This window comes from Aptenodytes patagonicus, chromosome 18 (assembly GCF_965638725.1).
Source record: "Aptenodytes patagonicus chromosome 18, bAptPat1.pri.cur, whole genome shotgun sequence".
In the NCBI taxonomy this organism is placed as follows: domain Eukaryota; kingdom Metazoa; phylum Chordata; class Aves; order Sphenisciformes; family Spheniscidae; genus Aptenodytes; species Aptenodytes patagonicus.
The window spans coordinates 1,909,109-1,930,071 of record NC_134966.1 but is presented as its reverse complement, the minus strand read 5'-3'; the positions used below and the strand labels follow the sequence as shown (position 1 = coordinate 1,930,071).

Sequence of the window (20,963 nt, the reverse complement as noted above, 5' to 3'; positions counted from 1 at the left end):
AACAACCCCAAACCCACTCACAAGTTACTTTTCTTCTAGCGGAGTGCCAGTATGGTGGCACCTGCCACGTGCTGTATGCTGGCTCTTATTTACTCCCAGGGAAAATGCTATGGGTCGAGAGGCCAGCGACCAACACAGAAAAATACTTCATTGCAGCCTCCTCTCGTGTAAGCCTGGATAAGCTGTGTGTGCTCAAGCTGGTTCTTAGCCACCTCATAAAGTGGCTGCTAAAGGCAGCGCCTGGCCGCTGTGCAGGGGGCTCCCAGCGGCACAGCCAGGACAAGCCCCCCCAGGGCGTTTCTCATCAGGTTGCCACTCACGGGATGATGCTGGCCCAGCAGTCGCCCTGCAGGCTCCCATGTTTCTAGCTGGCTTAGGATGAAATTTTGGACCCCAGTGAATGTTCTGCGTTTACACTCGCATTGTTCCCGGTGTATGAATCCCAGTGCAGGGTTTCTGTCGCACCACGTTCAGCTCCACTCCACTGGAGCAAGGGGAAGGAGGCCGAGCGTTCCCTGCCCCGTGCCCTGGCCCCCTTCAGCGCTGCTCCTTGGCTTCTCGCAGCTCATCTCCTCCTCCCTTAGCCCCCATCACGTGCAGCTAGCCTGCACAGAGGTTTTGTAAATAAAATACACAAGGCTCGCTCAGGAGTGAGAACTTGGCCTGAATGCATCCATGCTTCGGCTTTTCTTCTAGACAACTCCAGTGCCTTCCCGCCACCCACAAACTGAAACCAGTAAATCCCCCTGCCCCACTGATCGCACATCGCTGCTCTACAGGTGCAAGGTCTCCCGGTGCTTGCAGTCGGGGGGAAACTCGGGGAATCGCATCCCCTTGCAGGGCAGTCTCTGTCGGAAAGGTTACTACAGTCAAAACACTGCCACCTCCTCCAGCAGCAGGTCCGCGTGGTCACTCATCTGGAGTACGTGAATTCCCGAGTTAAAACTGGCACAGAGCAGCGTGGAGCTGTCGCAGACGGCCAGCGAGGCCAGCGGTCCCGATCCCTCGAGGCACAAGGTGGCCAGGCAGGCTGGGGAGGGAAGAGAGAAGTCACTCGGGACACAGTTTGACGAGCTGAGACATGACCACACCAACATCCCACCTCCTGGCTTTGCCCGTGTGCGTCCATCTGCTCCGAGGGTGAGCTGCACCCCTTGCTGTCCCATGTCCAAGGGCAACGGGACGTGACCTCTGGAAGAGACACCTCCACCCCCGTAAGCCCCACAGGGGATCTGTGCATTGCCCAGCTAATGTGGATCCAGGCTGAGGTCGGGCTCTGCCCCTTCCCTGGAGAGGAAGCAGGGATGGATGGACAGACAGACCCCACTGGGCAGAGCTGCAGGGCTCGCGTGGAGGCATTCCCAACATGCCTTTTTCTCCCAAATTGCTTACAGTCCAGAAAAATTCTTCGTAAGGACTGTGCTACACTCAACATGCAGTTTTGATAAATCACCAAAAGAGAAACAGAAATAAGATTTACAATATCCAGCACCACACCAGCCCTTCTGGTTGTGTCTAGTATTAAAAAATATCCTGAGGCAGCATTTGTGCAGACACTAACCCCACGCTGAGCTGCTAACAGAGCCGCATTTGACACAGACGTACAGGCAACTCGTGGTGACTTACACCCTTCCAAGAGCACCTGAATTAAGGCTGACGGCTGTGAAGGTCACCCAGTTGTGAAGGCAATAGGATCAAAATAAAGCTGCTGCCAACCCCGCGGCTGTCTCGGCGTGCACAAGCACCAGGGTGAAAGAAGAGGTAAGTGAAACAGAAGGTGAGAGTTTTCTGTGGGAGATCATCAGGTTTCTATTTTCATCCTGTGTTAAATAAGTGCATTTGGAGAGGTGCTTAGCCACGGGGAGTGTCTAATGCTGATGACTTCTGCCGCATTCAGTGCCCATCTGTGAACCTGAACCGTTTCCCAAGAGGTCTCTGCCTTCTGCCCAAGGCGTTCGGTTACTAACAAGCTGCTGCTATGGCAGGGCTTGGCAGGTAAACAGCCTTCGTGTCCAGCTCAGGTGAGGACTCGGCCCTCACCAAGTACTCCAGCAGGCAGGGTTAACCCCGAAATGCCCGCGGTTCCCCTTCAAGAGGATGAACAAATTGAGGGCAGCTGCTGGCCAGCCCTCTATCCTCCAGCACAACTTCTATTCTTTACAACTTTCCACTGGTATCTGCGGAAAGCCCCAGAGTTCCTCTGTTCTTTTTGATTTTTTTATCATTTGTTCTTTCATTGCTGAACTTGGACATATCTTTAAAAGCCATCTTGTCATTACTTCCTTTTAGTTTAGGAAGGACACCCGTCACCTCCAACGTTACGCACCCAAACACCCTCCTTCGCTGGAGGGTTTGCTCTGGGGCATATCTCCACCCTGCCCTGCAGCCGGATTAGAGTAACACCCAGAGATTTCAGGCTTCATTGTCCCCATTACCACCGGTAGACAGAAACGAAGGAAGCAGTTTTGTTATCCCAGGGTGAGGCACACTGAGTGGGCAGGACCCTCCCCTACCTCCAGTGTGTTGGTTCCAGACCTTCACTGTGCTGTCGTACGAGGACGTGGCAATGCTGGGGGCGAGAGCTGGGCCCCGTGGAAGGAAAACGCATGAGGTCGTGGTCTGGAAATGCCCTTTGTACTCACGCACTCGGTTCCTCGTCTGCCGTAGGTCCCACAGCTGCAAGGCAACAGGCAGCGTTTAGAGCTCAGGCTCTCTTACTGTCACTTGCCAACAGGGAGCTGTTTTACAACGAAAGGAAGATGGTTTTGGATTAAGAGCTCCTTGCCAATGCTCAGAGTACAATGTCTACCGCCTTTGTCCCCTGCTCATGCTCACAGTCCTGGAGAACTTCAAACCCCAAAGGATTTTCACCACCGGTGACTCTGTGGGCATGTGCCCACGCCCATTAGAGCTGATGGGCTAAGACTGTGCAGGCAGAAAACCACGTCTCCAGCCTGCTCCCGTCCTCAGCCCTGCTCTCCCTGGGATGGGATGGTCTCATCCTCTTGATGCTCACACACAGGGCTCAGAACCTGCAGGATTGAATCCCTGGTTTGGAAACACCTCGAGCAAGGGGTCCCTTACAGGCTTTCTGCAAGAACCTCATGCTCCTCGATGCCATTACCGAAACAAAACCCCAGTGCTTTAATCAGGAAGAATATCTGCTCGGATATTCTCTGAGCAGAAGACTTACCAAAGGGACAGGCAGGAAGACACTAAGCCCTGGCCCTGGCTGGTGACACCAACATAAGGCCAACGCAACGGGAGCAAGCAGATCCTTGGAGCACTGATCTGCTGCCCTCCGCTGTATGCTGTCGACATTGGAGAAAAACCAGAAAAAGCAGGACTTGCTGCCCAGCAAACTCACGGTCGCCTCGCCGCCCTCGCCAGCGGAGCCGCTGCTGCTGCTGAGGCAGTACCGCCCGTCCTGGCTCACATCGCAGCACATCTGAATGTGCTGCTTGGCTGGAAACGTGTGTGCCACCTGCAGCTCCCGGCTGTCCCAGATCCTGGAAGGAATAGGAGTGGGGAAGGGGGGACTCTGACGCATCAGTGCCACGATGGGCTTCCCTCCATGCCCTCCTGCACACCCTTGCTGCGCCCTCACGCTTTGCCCTTGCTGCCGTCCCTCGTGGGGCAGTCCCCCTCCTTCCTCCCAGCAAGCCGAGCTCCCAAAGCTCTCACTGCACCCTTGCATTTATCTGTCCTGGATCAATCTTTAGCCAGAGCAGCTGTGCCGAGCTTTTTTATAAATTCTCTTTTTCACCCGCAGTTGCCACCCAGTGCTGCTTACAGCCAGGGGTGTCCCCATACTGTCCTCCCCTGGCAAGGGACCATGCTCCAAGACCCAGGTGAGCTGGAAGGGGGCTTCTAGCCACCCCAGCAGGGTACAGGAGACCAGGTGGTCATGACAAACAACCAAAGAAACAGCCCCTTGTGCACCGGCATCTTCCATAATCCCCGTGTGCCCCAACTCCCTTCTCTGTGGCCACACGTAGAATTTACCTGATCGTTTTATCCTCTGAGGTCTGGATGACGTAAGGCTCCCCAGGAACCCAGCACAGATGTGTGACCTGCGGAGAAGAAAGGATGAGCAGAAGCCCACCTCTGCGTGCAGCCCAGGCTGGTGTCTGCCTGTAGATACACAGCCGCCGAGCTCCCATCCTCTCCCTCCTCGTGCTGGGTTGTGAGCAGCAAACGTTGGATGAAGTTTTTTTCGGCTTCGCACCAACGCTGCTCCCCCACCAGATTCAATCCCAGCGTGGTTACTGGGGGTTATCTGCAGGCAGGGAGGTGCCGACAGCTCAACAGGACACAGAGCCAAGGGAATAGGGGTACCGCACGCACTAGAAGACAGTACCCATACCAGCTCCGCTGCTGGGCTGGTACAGAAGGGAATGCAGCCCCCACTGCATGATGTGCTTCCTAACAGCTCTGAGGTAGAGCATTAATAAATTGCCGTATGTCTCTTGGTACCTTTGTGCTCCTGGATTTGTTGTTACCTGGAGAATGAAGTAACCGGCCTCAAGCTTTGGTCTCCCCAGGTGCTCAGGCAACCCGTGCAGTGCCTCAAGGGCTTCTTGTAGCACCGAGCTCAGAGCAAATTCACTCTACACGGCTTCATGTGTGAAATAACCAAGTAGGCAGCGAGGTGCCGTGATAGACTGCAAGGAACCAGCGGCTCCTACCAGATTCCTGGAGATAGCGGCTCTGCCCAGACACTCTCCGGTCTCTGTGTCCCACTTGCACATGGTGTTGTCTCGTGAACCCGTGCACAGCTGGGAGGCATCTGCAACCACAAGTTAATGCAAAAAAAAGGTCAAGAAAAGTTGTCAAGAAATCCCTGGGGAATGGGAGCGTGTTGTCCCTCACCCGGGCTCACAGCCAGTCCAGTAACAACCAGGTCATGTCCTGGGAAGTGCTGGCTTGGCCCCGAAGTCCCATGAAGCTCCCACATCATCACCGTCTTGTCCCGGGATGCACTGAAGACTCTGTTTGAGTCAGGGGCAGAGGTGACCTGCCAAGGACAAGATGAGAGAAGCCTGTTAGCCTCCCCACCCAGCCCAGCCGTGCGCGGGGAGAACACAACACTCCTGCTGTCGTGTCAAAGCCGAAGACATGCAGAAACGTGACTGGGGAGAGCCTGGCCTTCAAACTCTGTTTTGTCCATGCTGGATGTGCACGTGCCGGATTGCCCGACGCTCACACCGAGACTCCTGCTTGCTTCTGCTCTGCCAGATCCCGGCCACAGGCAAACCCCGACGCAGCGGGGCTGGGGGAAACCGCTCAGCCTGAGTGCGATTGCTGCAGCCCGTACTGTGGCCGTGTGTGTTGTGGCGGGGAATGTCGGGCAGCTGGGGTGTGCGACCCACTAGCGGGACCCATGTCCTCTCAGAACTAGGGAGCTGGATGGTGGATGGGGGTTCTCGGATCTCGTTCTCAGAAACCATTAATTTTGTGGGAAAAAAATCCTTAAAAACCCAAATGAGCCCAGTGCACGGTTGCTTTGAGCACTGGGATGAACGAAGCCCCCTTCATCCCTCCAATGCCCACAGCACAGGGGACCCACGGGGCTGTCCCCAGCCGAGGTGCATCGGCCACGCCATGCACACAGGTATACAGCCCTGCACGTTTGCTCTCCGAGTAGCGTGTTTGGCTTTGTAATCAGGATGCCAGAAGGAAAATTAAAGCCCTGCTGTTCCCAGGCATGGCTGATTTGTAGAATAACGATGAGTCCAGCGGAATGAGACCTGAAGAAAAGTGAACGGCATCTCTGAATCAAAAACTTGACCTAGTAATTCATCCTGAGTTTTTGCTACCCAGTCTCTTGGAGAGGAAGATAAGCCCATGTCCAAGGCTCCTGGAGCCCTGTTTAGTCTGGATGCAACCACTCCCTGCTGCTTCCCTGGACAGCGAAGTATCGGTTGGGACCTTGGGAAAAACCTAACGCATTCCGATACCCCGGTCCCTCTTTCTGACGGAGCAAAGCGAGCCCCCTGTGGATGACAAACCATCGCTCCATCATGCCTGGTTCCCCCGTTTCTGACAGGTAACAGTACGGGAGACCCCACCGCACTCGATCGGTTGTCGCTCACCTTGGTGACCTCCCGCTCGTGCCCGATGAACCGCCGCAGCGCAGCCCCGGATCTCCAGCTGCAAACAGCCACGCTCTGCGGAGGAGCAGGGAGAGGCAATCAGCAGCGGCAGCAGGAGGGCGGGTGAAGGGGGATTATGCACGTTCTTGGTTACGTTACACCGAGACCCGCGCACAGTCCAAGCTTGGAGAGGGAACGGGTTCTTCTGGTTTTGAGCTCCTACAGCATATACAACTGTCTTTAGAGCCCGTCCATTGCCAGGTAACGTAAGAGAAGGACCAGTCCCATGATTCCAAGCCTGGGTGAGAGCATTTGATGTGATCTGAGCTCTGGAGAGGTTACAGAATTTGATTCAATGAGCTCCAGTGTATGCCCTCACCCTAAGCTCATCTTTTCTTTCTAAATTCAGCAGCTGACAAAGTTGTTACCGTTCACGGAAATGTTTAAAGCTCACATTTAAACTTTATTTTCCTAACCTGTCAATACATTTTCCTGCCTGTGACTGTGCTTTGTGCCCCGTGGCGCGGGGTACCTCACCTTATCCCTTCCTCCTGACACGCACAGGTCTGGATTGAGAGCAGCCACAGAAGTGACGGCATCGGTGTGCGTGGGGCCGTGCTGCTGAACGGCTCGAACAGGTCCTGTCTCTTCCACGGAGCCATCGGCCCTGCAGCAGGCACAGAGACAGCGGCGGGAGCTGCAGGGCGCTTTAAGGCAAAGTCAGGGTGCCGTTCCCCGACGAGACCGAGGTCTGGGAGGTGGCACCACTGCCTGGGCTGGAGAGTGACAACATCTGCCTCTAGAAAGCTGAAGAGAAGCTGTGACTGGACAAATGCATCTCCTGGACTAGGTGAGACGGAGCAGGCCTATTCCACCTCTAGAGCTGCTAAATATTTAGATGTTTACTCACTCCATGCTGGTGCAAAGAAGAAAAGAAATTTTGATCTTGCCAGCCTCCGCTTCCACTAACACCTTTCAGGCTCTGCTGCTCTCCTTTGCTCTGACACCAGCCTTGCCAAGCACGTCGAGTCCCCCCCGCTGCCACCCTGTGCTCTCGGCTGATCTCCAGGCAGAGATCGCCCACCTTGCTGCCAGGCACCGAATTATTGCACCTTGCCGATGAAAGCTGATGACAGTCTCTGAAGAGACAATGAAGCAGTTTGGATATTTGGGCCAAACAGCCACCCCTGAAGCTGTTAGCCTTCAGAGCTCTGCCTTAGCCATCACAGAGCACGACCACCGGCCACGTTTACATGCTACATTTTGGATTTCAGTCCCCCAAAGAAGCTGAGCAGACTTTAGAAGCGAGGGTCAAAAATGAAAATCTGATTCATACATTCAATAATGAAACTAAAACCATGTGCTTGCTATATTTTCTGTTCATTTGCTGTTCTGTATTGACTCTCATAACTGGTTTATTAACTTAAGACAGGATCACCTGGGGTTGTTTTACCTGTATTTGGTGGTGTGGAAGCTGATTTTACTCTGCAGTTTCCCCATAGCCCTGCCGACGAGCACGGCTCCCGCTACGGCCAGCAGCGGTGAGCATCACATCAGCATCTCGGGCACCTGCTGCTGGGACACGACCTGTGGGTGAGGAGACACAGCATTACTGGGAATCCAGAGAGGTTTCTGCTTGTTCCATACATGGGATAAGGTGCTGAAAACACGTTATCTACATCTTAACTTCATTTAGAGTAAGAGGAAAAACCTCGGCGGAGGGGACATCTGGAGGTCCCTGGTCAAACCTTTTGCTTAGAGCAGAGCCAGCTTCAGAGGTGAGGTTACTGGGACCTTACAGCTGCGCTTTAAAATATCCAAGCTTGGTGAGGCCACAATAGAGATGGCGCTGCTGCCTATAATTCTTCTAGCGCCTTACACCTCCTCTTACTCCAGTACCTGCTCTTGACTTCCATATTTCCCGGAGATCCCAATCTCGAGACTGGTGAATGCAAACACCTTCAGGCTGAAGTTTGTACAGCCGGCTGGTGGGACTGTATCTTTAGACCAAGATAACTGCAGTCACGGGCAGCTGGAACTTAACTGGACCAGCCTGACTTAATGTAAAGCTTGAAGTGGTCTTTCCATAGGCTGAGGAACACTTTGGGACCAGCAGCTTCTATGTCCAAACTCCATCCCCAGGTCCAGGCTAGACAAAACTATCTTGATAACCCAGATGCATTCAGCAAAAAAATACTTGCTGTCCAGGCTGAGACCAGCCTGCCCCGTCCCAGGGCATCCCCCACAAGCGGCATCACGACAGCCAGTCCCTGCACGAGCATCCCTCCGGGTGAGGAGCCTTTGGCGGAGCCGCGCTCGGGCCGAGGCAGCATCTCTCCCTCTTACCCTCGCGGGTCACAGACCGAGCAGAAACCAGTTTCAATGGCAGTGAATGACTTCTTCTTAGCTCAGGACACACTAATTGGATTTAGTCTGTACTAGGTGTTCATTAGCGTTCCTGTCTTCTGGGTCAGTAGTATTTTGCTAATAAAAATCAGAAAAAAACCCCCACCTGCTTGTTCTAGCAAAGAAAAAACCTGCTTCAAGGCTCTGCCCACAAAAACTTGAAAACCAAATACTGGAAGCACTAAGCAAGAGGGGGTGGGTTTCTACGAAACACTCCTTTTCTAATTTTACCCTGACAGCCTTTGTGATTAGCAATTAGTAATATCCAGTTAATCTCCGCCTGCTCTATCCATGAGTTTGCATGTTCAAAAGATGTGAAGAATGACAAGTCCCACAGTTGAGGGGCAGTGATAATTCGGCAATTTACTTCTTTCAATCAGACCGAGTGTCCAAATCGTTTCAGTACATTAGGAACAAATACAATTTTTCTTTGACAATGGGAGAACTCTGCAAGTTGTTTCTCCTGCAAAACAAGATTCTAGGGAAAAGCTAAGACGTAAATTCTGATTTTTTAATTACAATGATTACTATGTTTCCCAGCCAGCGGTTAGTTTCCCCACTCATGTGGTTAATGTACACGTGCGATCGTCCCTACCCGCACATCAGCTCAAACCGAGCTGGATCAAGGCAGAGAGCTGCCGGCAGCCGCGGGAGGCTGCAAGGAAAGCGGGAGGTCTGTCTTGTGTCCAACTGCATTCTCCCGCCTCTTGCCCGCTGCAAAAAAGAGTAGATTTTTCTGAATCCTGAACGAGAACAGCAGTTGCTCGGGCAGGATGTCCATCTGAGGTTTTACTATCTGGCAGGCTTCCTGACACGTTTATCATGAACCTGGTCCATCACAAAGCTCTCTAATAACGGGGATCCTGCAGCAACTGATCCATACAAAGCTACGCCGCCAGAAGACTGGATTTCACGCTGAAGGATCTCCTATCCTCCCTTCCCCCCAAATGCATTGCTTAACAGAAATCAAAAACATTTTTTTACTAAATTGTTTTTTTAAAAATAACCCGTGCTGCTGCCTAAGCCTGTTGGGGCATTGCAGTGAAATCCGTACCACGGAACAGGGAAACGACAATATCCACAGCGGCGGGCACAGAAATCACAGCAGAGCTTTCTCCCCGTTTTCACGGGGTGTTAGACATCCCTTGGAAGAGGGGTGTTTAACCATCTTTGGGGAGGACACAGGGGCAGCCCCGAGTCCCTATAGCCGGGGGCGAGCCCACGGCAATGATGCAGGTCCCTATAGCCGGGGGCGGCCCCGTGGGTGGTAAATGGGTGCATCCCGGGTCCCTGTAGAGGGGGGCAGCCCCACAGGTAGGATGTGGGGCAGCCGGGTGGGTGCAATACGGGTGCAGTCCAGGCCGCTATAGCCGGGGCAGCCCCTGGGAGGCGTATGGGGACAAGACAGGTCCCTATAGCTGGGGCAACCCCCTAGGAAGGCTATGGGGCAGCCCCTGGGAAGGAGACGGGGACAGCATGGGTCCCGTGGGGCTGGGTTAGGGAAGGATACGGGGCAGCCAGCCCAGCCCCAGCCCCGGGAACCCGCCGGGCCGGGCCGGGCCGGGCCTTGCGAGTCCGCCCCCGCCGCGCACTCACCGGGGGCCGGGCCGGGCCGGGCCCCGCCGTCCCGTCCCGTCCCGTCCCGTCCCGTCCCGTCCCGTCCGCGCCGCCCGGCTCCTCGGCGGCGGCCGGGGCGGAGCGGTGTGCGCGGCCCGGGCGGGGCCGCCGCCGCCCCCGCGGCAGGTGCCGGGGCGCAGCATGGCCCAGCGGGGCGGGGGGCCGCCGGCGCTGGCGGAGCGGGCGGCGGACCTGCGGGTGAGCGACGGCGGCCAGCGGGGACCGGGACCCTGCCCCTTCCCCGGGGGCGCCTCAGCCTCGGGCCGGGGCCCTTCCCCGGTGCGCGCCCGGGGGCCGAGGGGAGCCCGGGGCGTGTGGGGCTGCCCGCCGCGGGGGGGAGATCTGGGGGGGGGGAGAGGGGCCGCGCGTGGGTCTGGGGTCGTCTGGGGGGTTCCGGTGGGGCGTGGGGGTCCCTGGCGGGCTGTGGGGCCGCGTGAGTGGTCCCCGTGGGGAGGTGGGCGCTCTGTGGGGCCGCTGGTGGGGCGTGGAGCCACGCAAGGGGTCCCCCGTGGGGATGGCGGCTCTCTGTGGGGCTCCTGGCAGGGTGTGGGGCCGTGTGGGGTCCCTGGTGGGGTGTGGGGCCATGTGAGGGGTCCCAAATGGGGACTGTCTGTGGGGTTCCTGGCAGAGTGTGGGGCCGTGTGGGGTCCCTGGTGGGGTGTGGGACCGTGTGAGGGGTCCCTTGTGGGGAAGGAGGCTCTCTATGGGGTGCCTAGTGGGGTGTGGGGCCGTGTGAGGGGTCCCCCATGGGAATGGGGACTGTCTGTGGGGTTCCTGGCAGGGTGTGGGGCCGAGTGGGGTCCCTGGTGGGGTGTGGGACCGTGTGAGGGGTCCCTTGTGGGGAAGGAGGCTCTCTGTGGGGTGCCTAGTGGGGTGTGGGGGCTCTGGTGGGGTGTGGGGCTGTGTGAGGGGTCCCCCATGGGAATGGGGACTGCTTGTGGGGCTCCTGGCAGGGTGTGGGGCTGTGTGGGGGCCCTGTTGGGGTGTGGGGCCATGTGAGGTGTCCCCTATGGGGAAGGGGGCTCTCTATGGGGTGGTGCACGAGGACCCCAGGAGGCATGGGGCTGGGGGACGGCCCTGGCTGGGCAGGCTGAGTGGGGGGCTCGGGGCCGCCATCGCCCCGTCGAGGCCTGCCCGCTGCCCGCCGCCCGCCGCTCTGTGTTCCAGAACAAGATCGTGGACCGGTGCGAGCGGCTCCAGCTGCAGAGCGCTGCCATCGCCCGGCACGTGGACGAGGTGCTGCCTGCCAAGGACCAGGGCGTCCTGGTGAGTCCCTGCCCCTTCTCCCAGCGCAGCATGGAGCATGCTGGCCCCGCGTGCCCCCCGTTCCTGGTGGAGATGCTGAGCTCTTGCGGGGCTTGTTGGTGTGCAGGGGTTGTCCCTCTCCTACCCCACAGCTTGTGCAAGTGGAGTGCCAGGGTGCGCCTGCGATTCCTGCTTCATCTGCCTAAAAAATGCACACAAACAGTGAATTTCTTGGTGTTAGCCATCAAACATCCCACTAGGACCAGTGTCTTAGCGATTCCTGATTTTATTTGTGCCTCACTGTCACTGAGGACAAAAGACAGTTCTCGTGGTGGCTCTGTTTCTCGCTAACAGCGAATCCAGAATGGTCTGCTGAGGGATGGGACTCTGGTCCCTCGCGGGTTGTCACTTAGGTACCAGGGTTAGGCCAGGAGGCAGTGGGCAGGTTTGGGACTGGTTGTCCACTTTACCTCTCCTTGCATCGTGATGATTACTGTGGCTTGGGCTCAATTAACAGAGTAATCTTAACAGCTGAGCCCACAGAAAGCCAGCAGAAGCGGTTGGTGCTCTTGTTGGGGTTGAAGCAAGGCTGATGTTTCTCCTCTCTCCTTGCTCTGGCAGAACGCAGCCAACGCAGCGCGGGAGCTGGTAATCCAGAGGCTGATCTTCGTGGGGAACGCGTGTGAAAATGAAGAACAGCGGTTGCTGGAGAAGGTGCACGTGGAGGAGGAGCGGGTGCACCAGAGCATCCTGACCCAGCGGGTGCACTGGACTGAGGCTTTGCAGAAGCTGGCTGCCCTCCGAACCTACCTGGTGGACGTGATCACCAACCTGGATGACCAGGGCCTGGTGGTGAGTACTGCTCCTTGTACCGAGGGACAGGTCAGTCAGCCCAGAAGTGACCTAGACTTTTTATCGTGGATATTATGGGACTTAAATACAGTGTTCAGCAGCTTGCTGCACTGACAGCAAGGAGGCAGAGTTGGAACAGGACCTATGTTTGCAGGCCTAGCTCAAGGAACCTCCTTCACCTGGTCCTGACAAGCCCCTGTGGTTTCTCGGTGGTTCCTAGAGCATCTGCTCTGCCCAATTCTGCTTTTGCTTGCGGTGAGGTTCAGAACCACCCAGGCTCAGGTCTCCAAGCTCTTGGCTTGAAGCTGCCGGCTCTCAGATGCCCTTAGGCTCGACAGCCAGGACGGCTATGGCTTGAGAGCTGCTCTTACAGCAGTCGGTTGGGCCACCAGTTTTCTAGTGTTTTGTCTAGTTTTAATCAAAACGTGACCCTTGGGAGCACCTGCAGCTCTTCTTGAAGGTCTGCCCTGTTGTCTGGCATACCTCTGATTGGGGTATTTACTGTGCAAAGCAGCCCATGCTTCCCTTCGCTCCGTTCCTTTTCTGGCTATTAAATTGTCTCGGTTTACCCAAGCGATTCCTCTCCTTGTAGACGCGAGCGGGTAGGCATTGCACCTCCTCTTCCTTGCTCTTAGCCTCTGCTTGCCACATGCAGCTTTGTGAAGAGGGAGGCAGCAGCTCTGCTTGGAAAACAGAACCGATCCCACGGACAGAAGGTAGATGGCTGTTCCTTTAGTGGGAAATGCAGCTTCTGTCCTGCTCCGGCATCTTAGCTGGCTGGGCCGTGGCCTCACTGTAGAGAGTAGAGGTTGGAAAGCAAGATCCATCAGGTGCCTGTGGCAGAAAACAGCGAGACCCTCAATTTCTCCTTTTGCCACGTAGTGGAGGGGAAATAGGGATGACACATTCTCCACCTTGGATCGTTGGAGTTGGTGCTTGTGTCTATCAGGAGTCGATACGTGTCATGTCACAGGCAAGTGAAAGGCTCGTAGAGCACCCTGCAGCTCATATTTGAGCAGGGACCAAATATTTTCCTACCACTTTGCTAATTGGGCTGTACCTTGAGAACACACCATTGCCAGCGGGTGCAGAAACAAGGGGACTGATCACGAGGTTATCTGGCTCTTGGCGTAGGTCCTCGGCAGCTTCACCCCTTATTGAAAGCTTTGGGGGTTGGTTGCTGCAAGCACAGGATGTTCTTGCAGCGTGCCCTAACGGGGTGGGGGAGGAGGGGGGACCTCAGGGCTGGGGTTTTCACACCCTGGGCAAGGCAGGGTGCAGCGGTAAGAGCTCCCAGATGCAGACAGGCTGGTGTCCACCACAGGGTATGGAGTCAGAGCTGGTTCCTTGTGGGTCCAAAACTTTCCATCTGTCTCAGCTCTCCCACGTGTTTCCCTTGCGCCAGACGATCCAGCCGTACTTGTGGCCTTCTGCTCTCACACCGCTTGCACGCGCAGCAGAGCGGTGGCAGGCGCTGTCTGGATGCTCCCATGCCCTTCTCGAGCTATTTGTCACCCAGCCACCCAGTCCCACTGGTGCAGCAGACATTACCCCTAGCTAGATGTAGATGATGTATCGCCCTCAGCCGTTCCCACTCATTTTCTGAGCCAGGGAGTGCGAAGTGCTGCAGCTGAAGAAAATGGATGTTGGATGCTCCCCCTGCTCCCCAGGGCCAGCACTGGGGTGCGGAGTGGTTTCTCTGGGTCAGGAAGGAGAACGGTGCTCCCTGGGTCCCAGGTTTGCTGTGCCCCAGCCTGCGTTTGGGATTTTATCTGTGGGGATTTCAGCTGTGATGACTCTTTCTCTCCTTGTCCCCAGCGTGCAGAACAAGAGATCTTCGAGAGGTCAGTACCTGGCTGCTCCTGGTCCTTTCCCTGACCCCTGCTCCAAGCTTGCCTGCACCCTCCGTGGCTCCCGCTGCGAGCAGCATGCCATTGCTCAGGCAGCAGGTGACACCCCCCCTTTCCTCCCTCACGCTGCTTTCGTTGAGGACAAGGGCAGAGCACAGAGATGCCAGTGTGGCCTCTTGTCTCTGCTTCACGTGCTGCGCTGCAGCTCAAGACGGGGAAGTCTTGGCACCTAGAAATGCTCCATGTGCAATGTCTCGCCGGAGGCATTGCCAGATGCGCTGGCCCTTGCTTACGGGAGACCTTCTCCAGCTCCACAGGGCTCCCTGGGAGATGGAGCAAGCCTGTCCCTGGCCTGTTGGCAGGAGGTAGGATTGTCCGCCTGGAAAGCTGGCGTGCTCCGTGCCTGGGGGGCTGCTGGCACAGCATTGCCCAGGGGGGCAGCGCGCCCGAGCTCCGCACTCGGCGCTGCCTCCTTCCCCAACAGAGAGATTGCACGGAGGGGAGAACCAAGTGCAGGTGTCGGCATTTCTGGCAGTCATCATCAGTAACGTTGGGCTGCCCTTCCTTGAGAAGGCAGCTTGGTGGCTGCATTTTTACAGGCATTTATTTCCGTGGCTGCTGCAAGGGTGCTAGCTAGCACGGGTTGGACTCTGCTACCCAGAGCACTTTCAGGAGTATTTTTGCCTGGAGCCTGCCTGTAGAGAGTAAGAAATTGGCCACAGCACATCACCAGCAGCCAGTGCCAGAGCCTGTACTTACAGCCGTGAGTTCGTGTGTGTATTGCAGGCCACAGGAACCCAGCAAATCCTCAGTCTCCTTGCTGTGCTGTATGAAACCTGGAGTCCCGGCTTGCTCTCCTGCTGTATCCCCCTTCGCTCTGACAGCGAGGCTTTGTCGATAACGAGGGAAATCTGATTCCCTCACTGCAGGCTGTTCATTGTGCTCCTCTTGTACCTTGATGGCCACGCTCAGACACGTTTAATCTGTGCCTGCTGAGTGAGGAGGCTGTTGACTCAGGCTGCTGGGATTGTATTTTGAAACACTGAGGTCCTTTCAGAAGGGACTGTAATCAAAGCCAACCGAAAGTATCACTTGGGAGGAAAGTTTGTCCAGAACCCCCCCGTGCAGTTTCTCTGCAGCAAGTGCTCCTCTTGCAACTGCTCCAGCTCATATTTCTGTCATACTTCCTAGTGATCTTAAACACCACCCAGCACTGGTCAATAAATCATTGTATTTCGAAATAACGCTTGTGTTCCTTTGCTAGGACAGAGGTGGCGGAGGGAATCTTAGAGCCACAGGAGTCCCTGAAGTTAAACTTTAATCAGGCCTGTGTTCAGAGTCCGCTGCTGCATCGACTGTGGGCCTCAGCTGTTCTCTGCTGCATCGCAGGTCAGTGTCTCGCTCGGGTCTCACGCTCTCTGGGGACTCCTGCATGCTCGTTCATGTTGTGCCCAAAGAAACATCCTGATGCTGTGTCGAAACATCCTGATGCTGTGTCCTGCCCAGGACATGGGACATCCTGCCCTCCTCTGCTGTCCCAGCCCCTGCTAGTTGCTTGGAGCCCCCCAGCCAGGGGGGCAGCAGCAGCTGTAGGAGGTTTGGGAGGGGGGACAGCGGCTCGAAGCAGCTGGCTGTGGCTAAGAGGAGAACAGGGGTTTGAAAAGACCGTGTCTTTTATCAGCTCTGTCGATTAACCTCACTTGGTTTCTTTTGCTGTTTCCTGGGTCACTTGGTGACAGCAGTGAAGCTGATGCTGCCGTAGGAATCTCTGTCACAGAAATTCCTCTTTACCGCCTTTGGCATTGGCCTGCTGGTGATTTTAAAAGAGGGTGAACTCACCCGCGTGGCGTCTGTGAGACGCTCTGACATGCTGGAATGAGAAGTGAGTAAATGCAGTAGCTTTCTGATCATAAGCTGAGATTGTGGCTGTGCACGAGCTGGTGGTTTGTTAGAGACGTTTGTGATCTGGTTCAGCTCTTGCTGTACAGCTGAGGTTGCATCGGAGGCGTTTGTCAGGCCACTGACGTGCTCTGGGTACAGTTTTACCAGGTTGGTGTCAGCTCTGTTGAGCGGGGGAGAGACATTCTTCCGGCTGTGATCTGCTTGAATTGCTGATTGTGAAATGTTTGCTTTTACTCTTGCTTCCGGGCCATTGTTAGAGTGTTTCAAGTGTATTTTTTTGTTCCTCAAAGGTGGCAATATCCTTCACAATTTGAAAACGTTTGTCCCGTGTGCCACCTCGTGAACAATCCCTGGGGTCATCTCCCCAAAGCTTTTGCATTAACCTTTGATTTTTGCTCATCTCGCTCTTGATGCTGATGAGCGGTTCACATTTTTTCCCTGTTTCCAGGTCCCTCTCCAAGGTGTGTGCTTCTGGCTTTTATTGCCCTTGTGTTTTCCAGTATTAGCTTGAGAATCTGTGCGTACCGGACAACACCATCATTTGTTTCTTCTACTGCAAACTCTGGTGTTGCTCTCCCTTTGTGATTAATTTCCCTCTGTTTTGAGTCTTTGAGTGCTGGCAGTCATGCAAACTCTTGCAGTTGAACACTGGCAAAGTCGAGCAGGTTCTCAGCAGATGTTCAGAGCTGTCGAGCCATGTAGGACACCTTTCCCTAATTCTCTTCGTTGTGACATGGTTTTTTTAATGAATTCCTTTCCCAATAGCATCCTTGTCAAATGTAATGACTCTAAGGCATTCGATCCTAGTAATGGGTGTGTTGGGGCTATTATTACACTCTGGTTTGGGTTTTGGGGGTTTTTTTTTGTGGTTACATTTAACGTGTCGTTATTGCATGCTGAGGATGCCCACCATAACCTTGCTTATCTCACTAGTCCATAGTCCACCCAGGACCTAGCCTTAGAGATTTAATATTAACTGCAGTGGTCCTAGCTTTCGTTAAGACACAGTAATGTTATGTTTCACTTGGTGGTCCCTCCTCCCAAAGGCAGTTGAACAGATAGCAGTCTTGTTTATTTGCTTGAAAAAAGTAAATTCCTAGCCTTGCCGGTTTGCCCCTGTTGCCTCTCAAAAACTTGGAAACCAGAAGGCGAAAGAACCTCCATTTCGCTCTCAAAAATAAACGTGATTCCTTTGATGTCTTTACTTGGCATCCAGGCTTCTGTTTCGCTTACGTTTGGGGTTGGCAGCTTCTTCCTTAAACCAAGAGATGATGTAAATCTCCTGGCACCATTCTGGGAGGGATCTTGGTTCATGGCCACCCGCATCAGTCCTGCTGGGGGGCAGGTAAGCGGTGAGGCTGGCTGGAGACCTGACGGAGGACCCTCTGCAGAGGTGACACAGACTGAAGCCATCCCAGCTGGCTGAGACGTTGGGCTGCCACATGGTGACCTTCTGCCCCAGGGACCAGGCTGGGTCTGGATTCCACCTTGGTGCCTAAGTCTAGGTCCGAGGATTTTAATTTCAGGTGTGTGAGTTTGGAAATGGGAAATGGAAAAAATTCTTTACTGAAAGAGTGGTTAAACATTGGACCAGGCTGCCCAGGGAAGTGGTTGAGTCACCATCCCTGGAGGTATTTAAAAGACGAGTAGATGAGGCGCTTAGGGACATGGTTTAGGGGGCATGGTGGTGTTGGGTTGACGGTTGGACTCGATGATCTTAGAGGTCTTTTCCAACCTTCATGATTCTATGATTCTATGAACTTGGATTTTTAAAAGTAGTAAATGTGCTGCAGCTAGCACATACCTACTTGACAGAGATGTCAACCATCTTCACTTACTTACCTGCTCAGCATCCCTCGTCTCTCTAAAGTGGCAAGGCCACTCTGATGGGTTCTGTACCCAGAGAAAATAGATTTTGGGGTGAGATGAATTCCCGGTGGAATTGTTCATCAGAATGTATGGGAATATCCGGAGGGCAGATTTAATCGTGACAAAACACTTGTCTGTGTGGGAAAATTTGCTGATCTGAATTACTCTGCTGTTACTCTGCCAGCGCTTCCCCTCTCTCAGGTGCTCCCCTGGAATCATAATTCCAGAACGAAGCTACGTGGGTGTCATCGGGGCGGTATTTCCTCGTGCAGATGATCCCTGTACATGAACACCAGAATGCAACCCTGTACCTAGGTTAGATATGTGTTGCACCATATGAGGTTTAGTGCCCTCCTTCTGTCAGAGGAAGATAAAGTCTCGTACTGCTCCATTTTCTATGAATTCATAGCAGTGTTTGGCTTCCTGGAAAGTCAACCTACAAATAGGCAGCATGGGCAAATACAGCTGTGGAGACCTACGGAGGGCACAGCGTGGCGGGCAGGCTCGCTGCAAAGCATTTGGCTGCTGCTCAGTGAAATAAATCATCAAACGAATGAGGTTGTCTGCTTCAGCTGGAAGGGGATGCTGTCTTCAGCTCCTCTTTCTGCTCGCTGTTGCCCACGATAGCTTCCACCTAATGTGCAAGCGTGCGTGGCACTTCCACGTTGTGCAAACTGATAATTCGGCCTCGGTTCGTCTCCTCCCAGGGAGCACCAGGGCAGGTGCAGCCCTAGGAAACCCCTCGACCAGCGCTGCTGCTGCTGGTCGGTGCTGGTCGGAGGGATGCTGACCTGCGTCCGCGTAGGTGCTGTGGAGCAGGTCGGGTTCTGGGATGACCCCGTTCAGGGTGCAGCGTAATGGTTTGATTCTTTAAGGGCCTCATCCTGCCACATGCTGGATGCTGAGCAGAGGGTGGTTGGGAAATGGCCGGAGCAGGCGTGATATGGTAGATCTCTTGCTGGCGGCAGGGCTGGGAGAGCAAATGACTCACCTGCTCCAGCCTTGTTCCCATGGCGGTTTAAGACCTGAAATGAATGAAGTGAAGGTGGGGGAAGGCAGGGCGAGGAGGGGCACCCGCAGGTAGAAACTCGGTCTCCCCGGGAGCGGGTGAGTCAGCTGGGCATCAGCCTCGTCTCTTTGCCCAGCGGACTTACAGAGAGAGGGAAACACTTGTGCAGTTACTCAGCACTCGCACCGGGTCTGCAGACCCGCTGAGGGGTCTCGCGGGGGGAGCGTGCAGCCAGGGCAGGGCGAGTGGTGCTGGGTGCTGTCAGCCCGCGGGTCTGCAGTGGAGCAGACCCCCGGCGGGTGCAGGCGTCCTCCGGGCCAGCCTGGCTCTCACCCCGGGCTGCAGCTCGCTGGGTTCGTGCTGTGGCACGAGGGCAGCTGGGCAGCCCCTTAATTCACAGCAAAACCAAATCGGGGCATGGCCGTGCTCACCTCTAATGCCTGGTGCCACCTCCCGCGGCTGCTCCAAAAGGGCTCGGGGTGGGTTGATTAATGACTTGGGCTGTATAGGAGGAAAGGGATTTCCCCTGCCCAGCCCTCCCCGTTCCTCCTCGTTCCCGTATTACCGGCTTTGCAGGTTTTCTGCAAACAGCCCTGCCGTCCTTGCGCAGGCTCTTGACTCGCCCTGGCTGGGGGGAGAAGTCGGGTCCTCCTCACCCGCAGTGGGAGTGGGAAGGGACGGGGCTCAGATTTGGGTCTCTCCCAAAAGCGGGATGAACCGAACCTGCCGAGTTCTGTTTCGTGGGGATTTGGGCCAGGGTCAGAGTAAGATGAGCAGCGCCTTCTCTGACTCTGCAGGACTTCCAGCGCAAGGGTGGAGAGGCGTCTGGGGAAATCTGGGCTTTGATGAGTCTCTGCATTGTTCTGGCCCTGGCTTGAGAGAGGAGGCTGCGGGGAGCTGCTGTGCTGGCACCTAGCCCGAGCCCCCAGCACCCTGTCACCCCGGGGGAGCAGACTGTGTCTCTGATGGCTGTGACTTCTTCAGGCAGTTCAGGCAGGGGCCACTGAGCCGGCGCTCACCGTGTGGCTTCTCTTGCAGGCTCACAGGAGATTCACATCGATGAGAAAACTGTCAGCCCCAACCTCAGCCTGTCAGAAGACAGGAAAACCCTGACCTTCAGCCCCAAGAAAGCAAAGGTGGACTTGGACTGCCTTGAGCGATTTGACCACTGGCCCAATGCTTTGGCCACTGCGGCTTTCCGCTCAGGAGTCTGCGCGTGGAAGATCAGCGTGGAGAAGAGCTGCGCCTACAAGCTGGGGGTTTGCTACAGCTCCCTGCCGCGGAAGGGGTCTGGCAACGAAGCCCGCCTGGGCTTCAACACCGCTTCCTGGGTCTTCTCGCGCTACGACAAGGAGTTCAGGTTCCTGCACGCCGGTCACCCGCAGGCGGTGGAGCTGATCAAGTCTCCGGCCGAGATCGGGGTGCTGGTTGACTTTGCGGGAGGGGAGGTGCTCTTTTACGACCCCGATTCCTGCACCATCCTCTTCTCCCACAGGGAGACCTTCGCGGAGCCCCTCTATCCCGTCTTTGCTGTGGCGCACCAGAGCATCTCGCTTGTCCAGTGAGCGAAGCGTTGCGCTCGCTGCGGGGGGTGAATATACAATTGTATATACAGTGACTGTATATACACTATACAGTACCTTTATGGGGGGGGGAAGGAGCCCAGACAGGGCTACTGGCTTGTGTACGGTGGTGTTCAGACAAGACCTGCCTTCAGACTACACCTGTTCTTCACGTGTTTTACGGCAGCTTTCCTCTCCTCCTGGAGGCTACACCCACCCTGCGTCTGCCGAGCCGGGGCCAGGGGCCAGGGTAACACCTGGCTCTGCCAGCTGCTTTTAGGTGAATCATTTAATTCCTCTCCTACCAAGGGCAGCTTTCCAGCCTGACGGTGGGCTTTAGAAAACAGGAGAAATATTAAGAGATGTGTTTGGAGAAACGGCAGGGAGGAGGCACATGGGAAGGGACATCACTGGGACACAGCTGGAGGCACACTTTTGGGAGGAACCACCCTATGCCAGAGCAGGGACAGTGCGAGGGGCTGTCACCTGTGACCCTGTGGGGGACCCACGCCAGGGCAGGGGCAACCCTGAGGGGCTGTGGCCCACGGAGGAGCCC

At 55.5% G+C, this 20,963-nt stretch overlaps 2 protein-coding genes across 4 annotated transcripts; one reads left to right on the top strand and one right to left on the bottom strand.

The window, feature by feature from the left end:
• Nucleotides 1–651: 651 nt before the first annotated feature.
• On the bottom strand, nt 652–10,145 carry WDR31 (WD repeat domain 31). Of its 3 annotated transcripts, XM_076355262.1 has the most exons (11): nt 10,098–10,120; nt 9,097–9,215; nt 7,549–7,682; nt 6,633–6,762; nt 6,096–6,170; nt 4,873–5,017; nt 4,689–4,789; nt 4,006–4,073; nt 3,368–3,509; nt 2,514–2,676; nt 652–1,030 (listed from the first exon to the last, which is right to left on the bottom strand). In XM_076355262.1, exons 3-11 carry the CDS (start codon nt 7,593–7,595, stop codon nt 870–872), a joined length of 1,032 nt encoding a protein of 343 aa, XP_076211377.1. In that variant the 5' UTR covers nt 7,596–7,682; nt 9,097–9,215; nt 10,098–10,120; the 3' UTR covers nt 652–869. The 3 variants fall into 3 exon arrangements, with proteins under 3 accessions (XP_076211377.1, XP_076211378.1, XP_076211379.1); XM_076355263.1 differs by lacking the exon at nt 9,097–9,215 and having other exon boundaries at nt 10,098–10,145; XM_076355264.1 differs by lacking the exons at nt 9,097–9,215; nt 10,098–10,120 and adding an exon at nt 9,021–9,087.
• Nucleotides 10,146–10,259: 114 nt separating this feature from the next.
• BSPRY (B-box and SPRY domain containing) lies at nt 10,260–20,566 on the top strand. Its single transcript, XM_076355434.1, has 6 exons — nt 10,260–10,316; nt 11,286–11,384; nt 11,985–12,215; nt 14,034–14,059; nt 15,330–15,454; nt 19,884–20,566. Exons 1-6 carry the CDS (start codon nt 10,260–10,262, stop codon nt 20,408–20,410), a joined length of 1,065 nt encoding a protein of 354 aa, XP_076211549.1. The 3' UTR covers nt 20,411–20,566.
• Nucleotides 20,567–20,963: the final 397 nt, after the last annotated feature.

What these genes read in the sequence shown, in the direction of transcription:
- WDR31 (XM_076355263.1), bottom strand. Translation starts at nt 7,595, where the DNA reads ATGGGGAAACTGCAGAGTAAAATCAGCTTCCACACCACCAAATACAG. An exon ending in ACGAGCGGGAGGTCACCAAG is followed by an intron (nt 5,018 to 6,095) that starts GTGAGCGACAAC and finishes TGTCCTTGGCAG; the next exon opens with GTCACCTCTGCCCCTGACTC. An exon ending in CTGGAACCAACACACTGGAG is followed by an intron (nt 1,031 to 2,513) that starts GTAGGGGAGGGT and finishes TTCCCTCCCCAG; the next exon opens with CCTGCCTGGCCACCTTGTGC.
- BSPRY (XM_076355434.1), top strand. Translation starts at nt 10,260, where the DNA reads ATGGCCCAGCGGGGCGGGGGGCCGCCGGCGCTGGCGGAGCGGGCGGCG. An exon ending in AGCGGGCGGCGGACCTGCGG is followed by an intron (nt 10,317 to 11,285) that starts GTGAGCGACGGC and finishes TCTGTGTTCCAG; the next exon opens with AACAAGATCGTGGACCGGTG. An exon ending in TGGATGACCAGGGCCTGGTG is followed by an intron (nt 12,216 to 14,033) that starts GTGAGTACTGCT and finishes CCTTGTCCCCAG; the next exon opens with CGTGCAGAACAAGAGATCTT.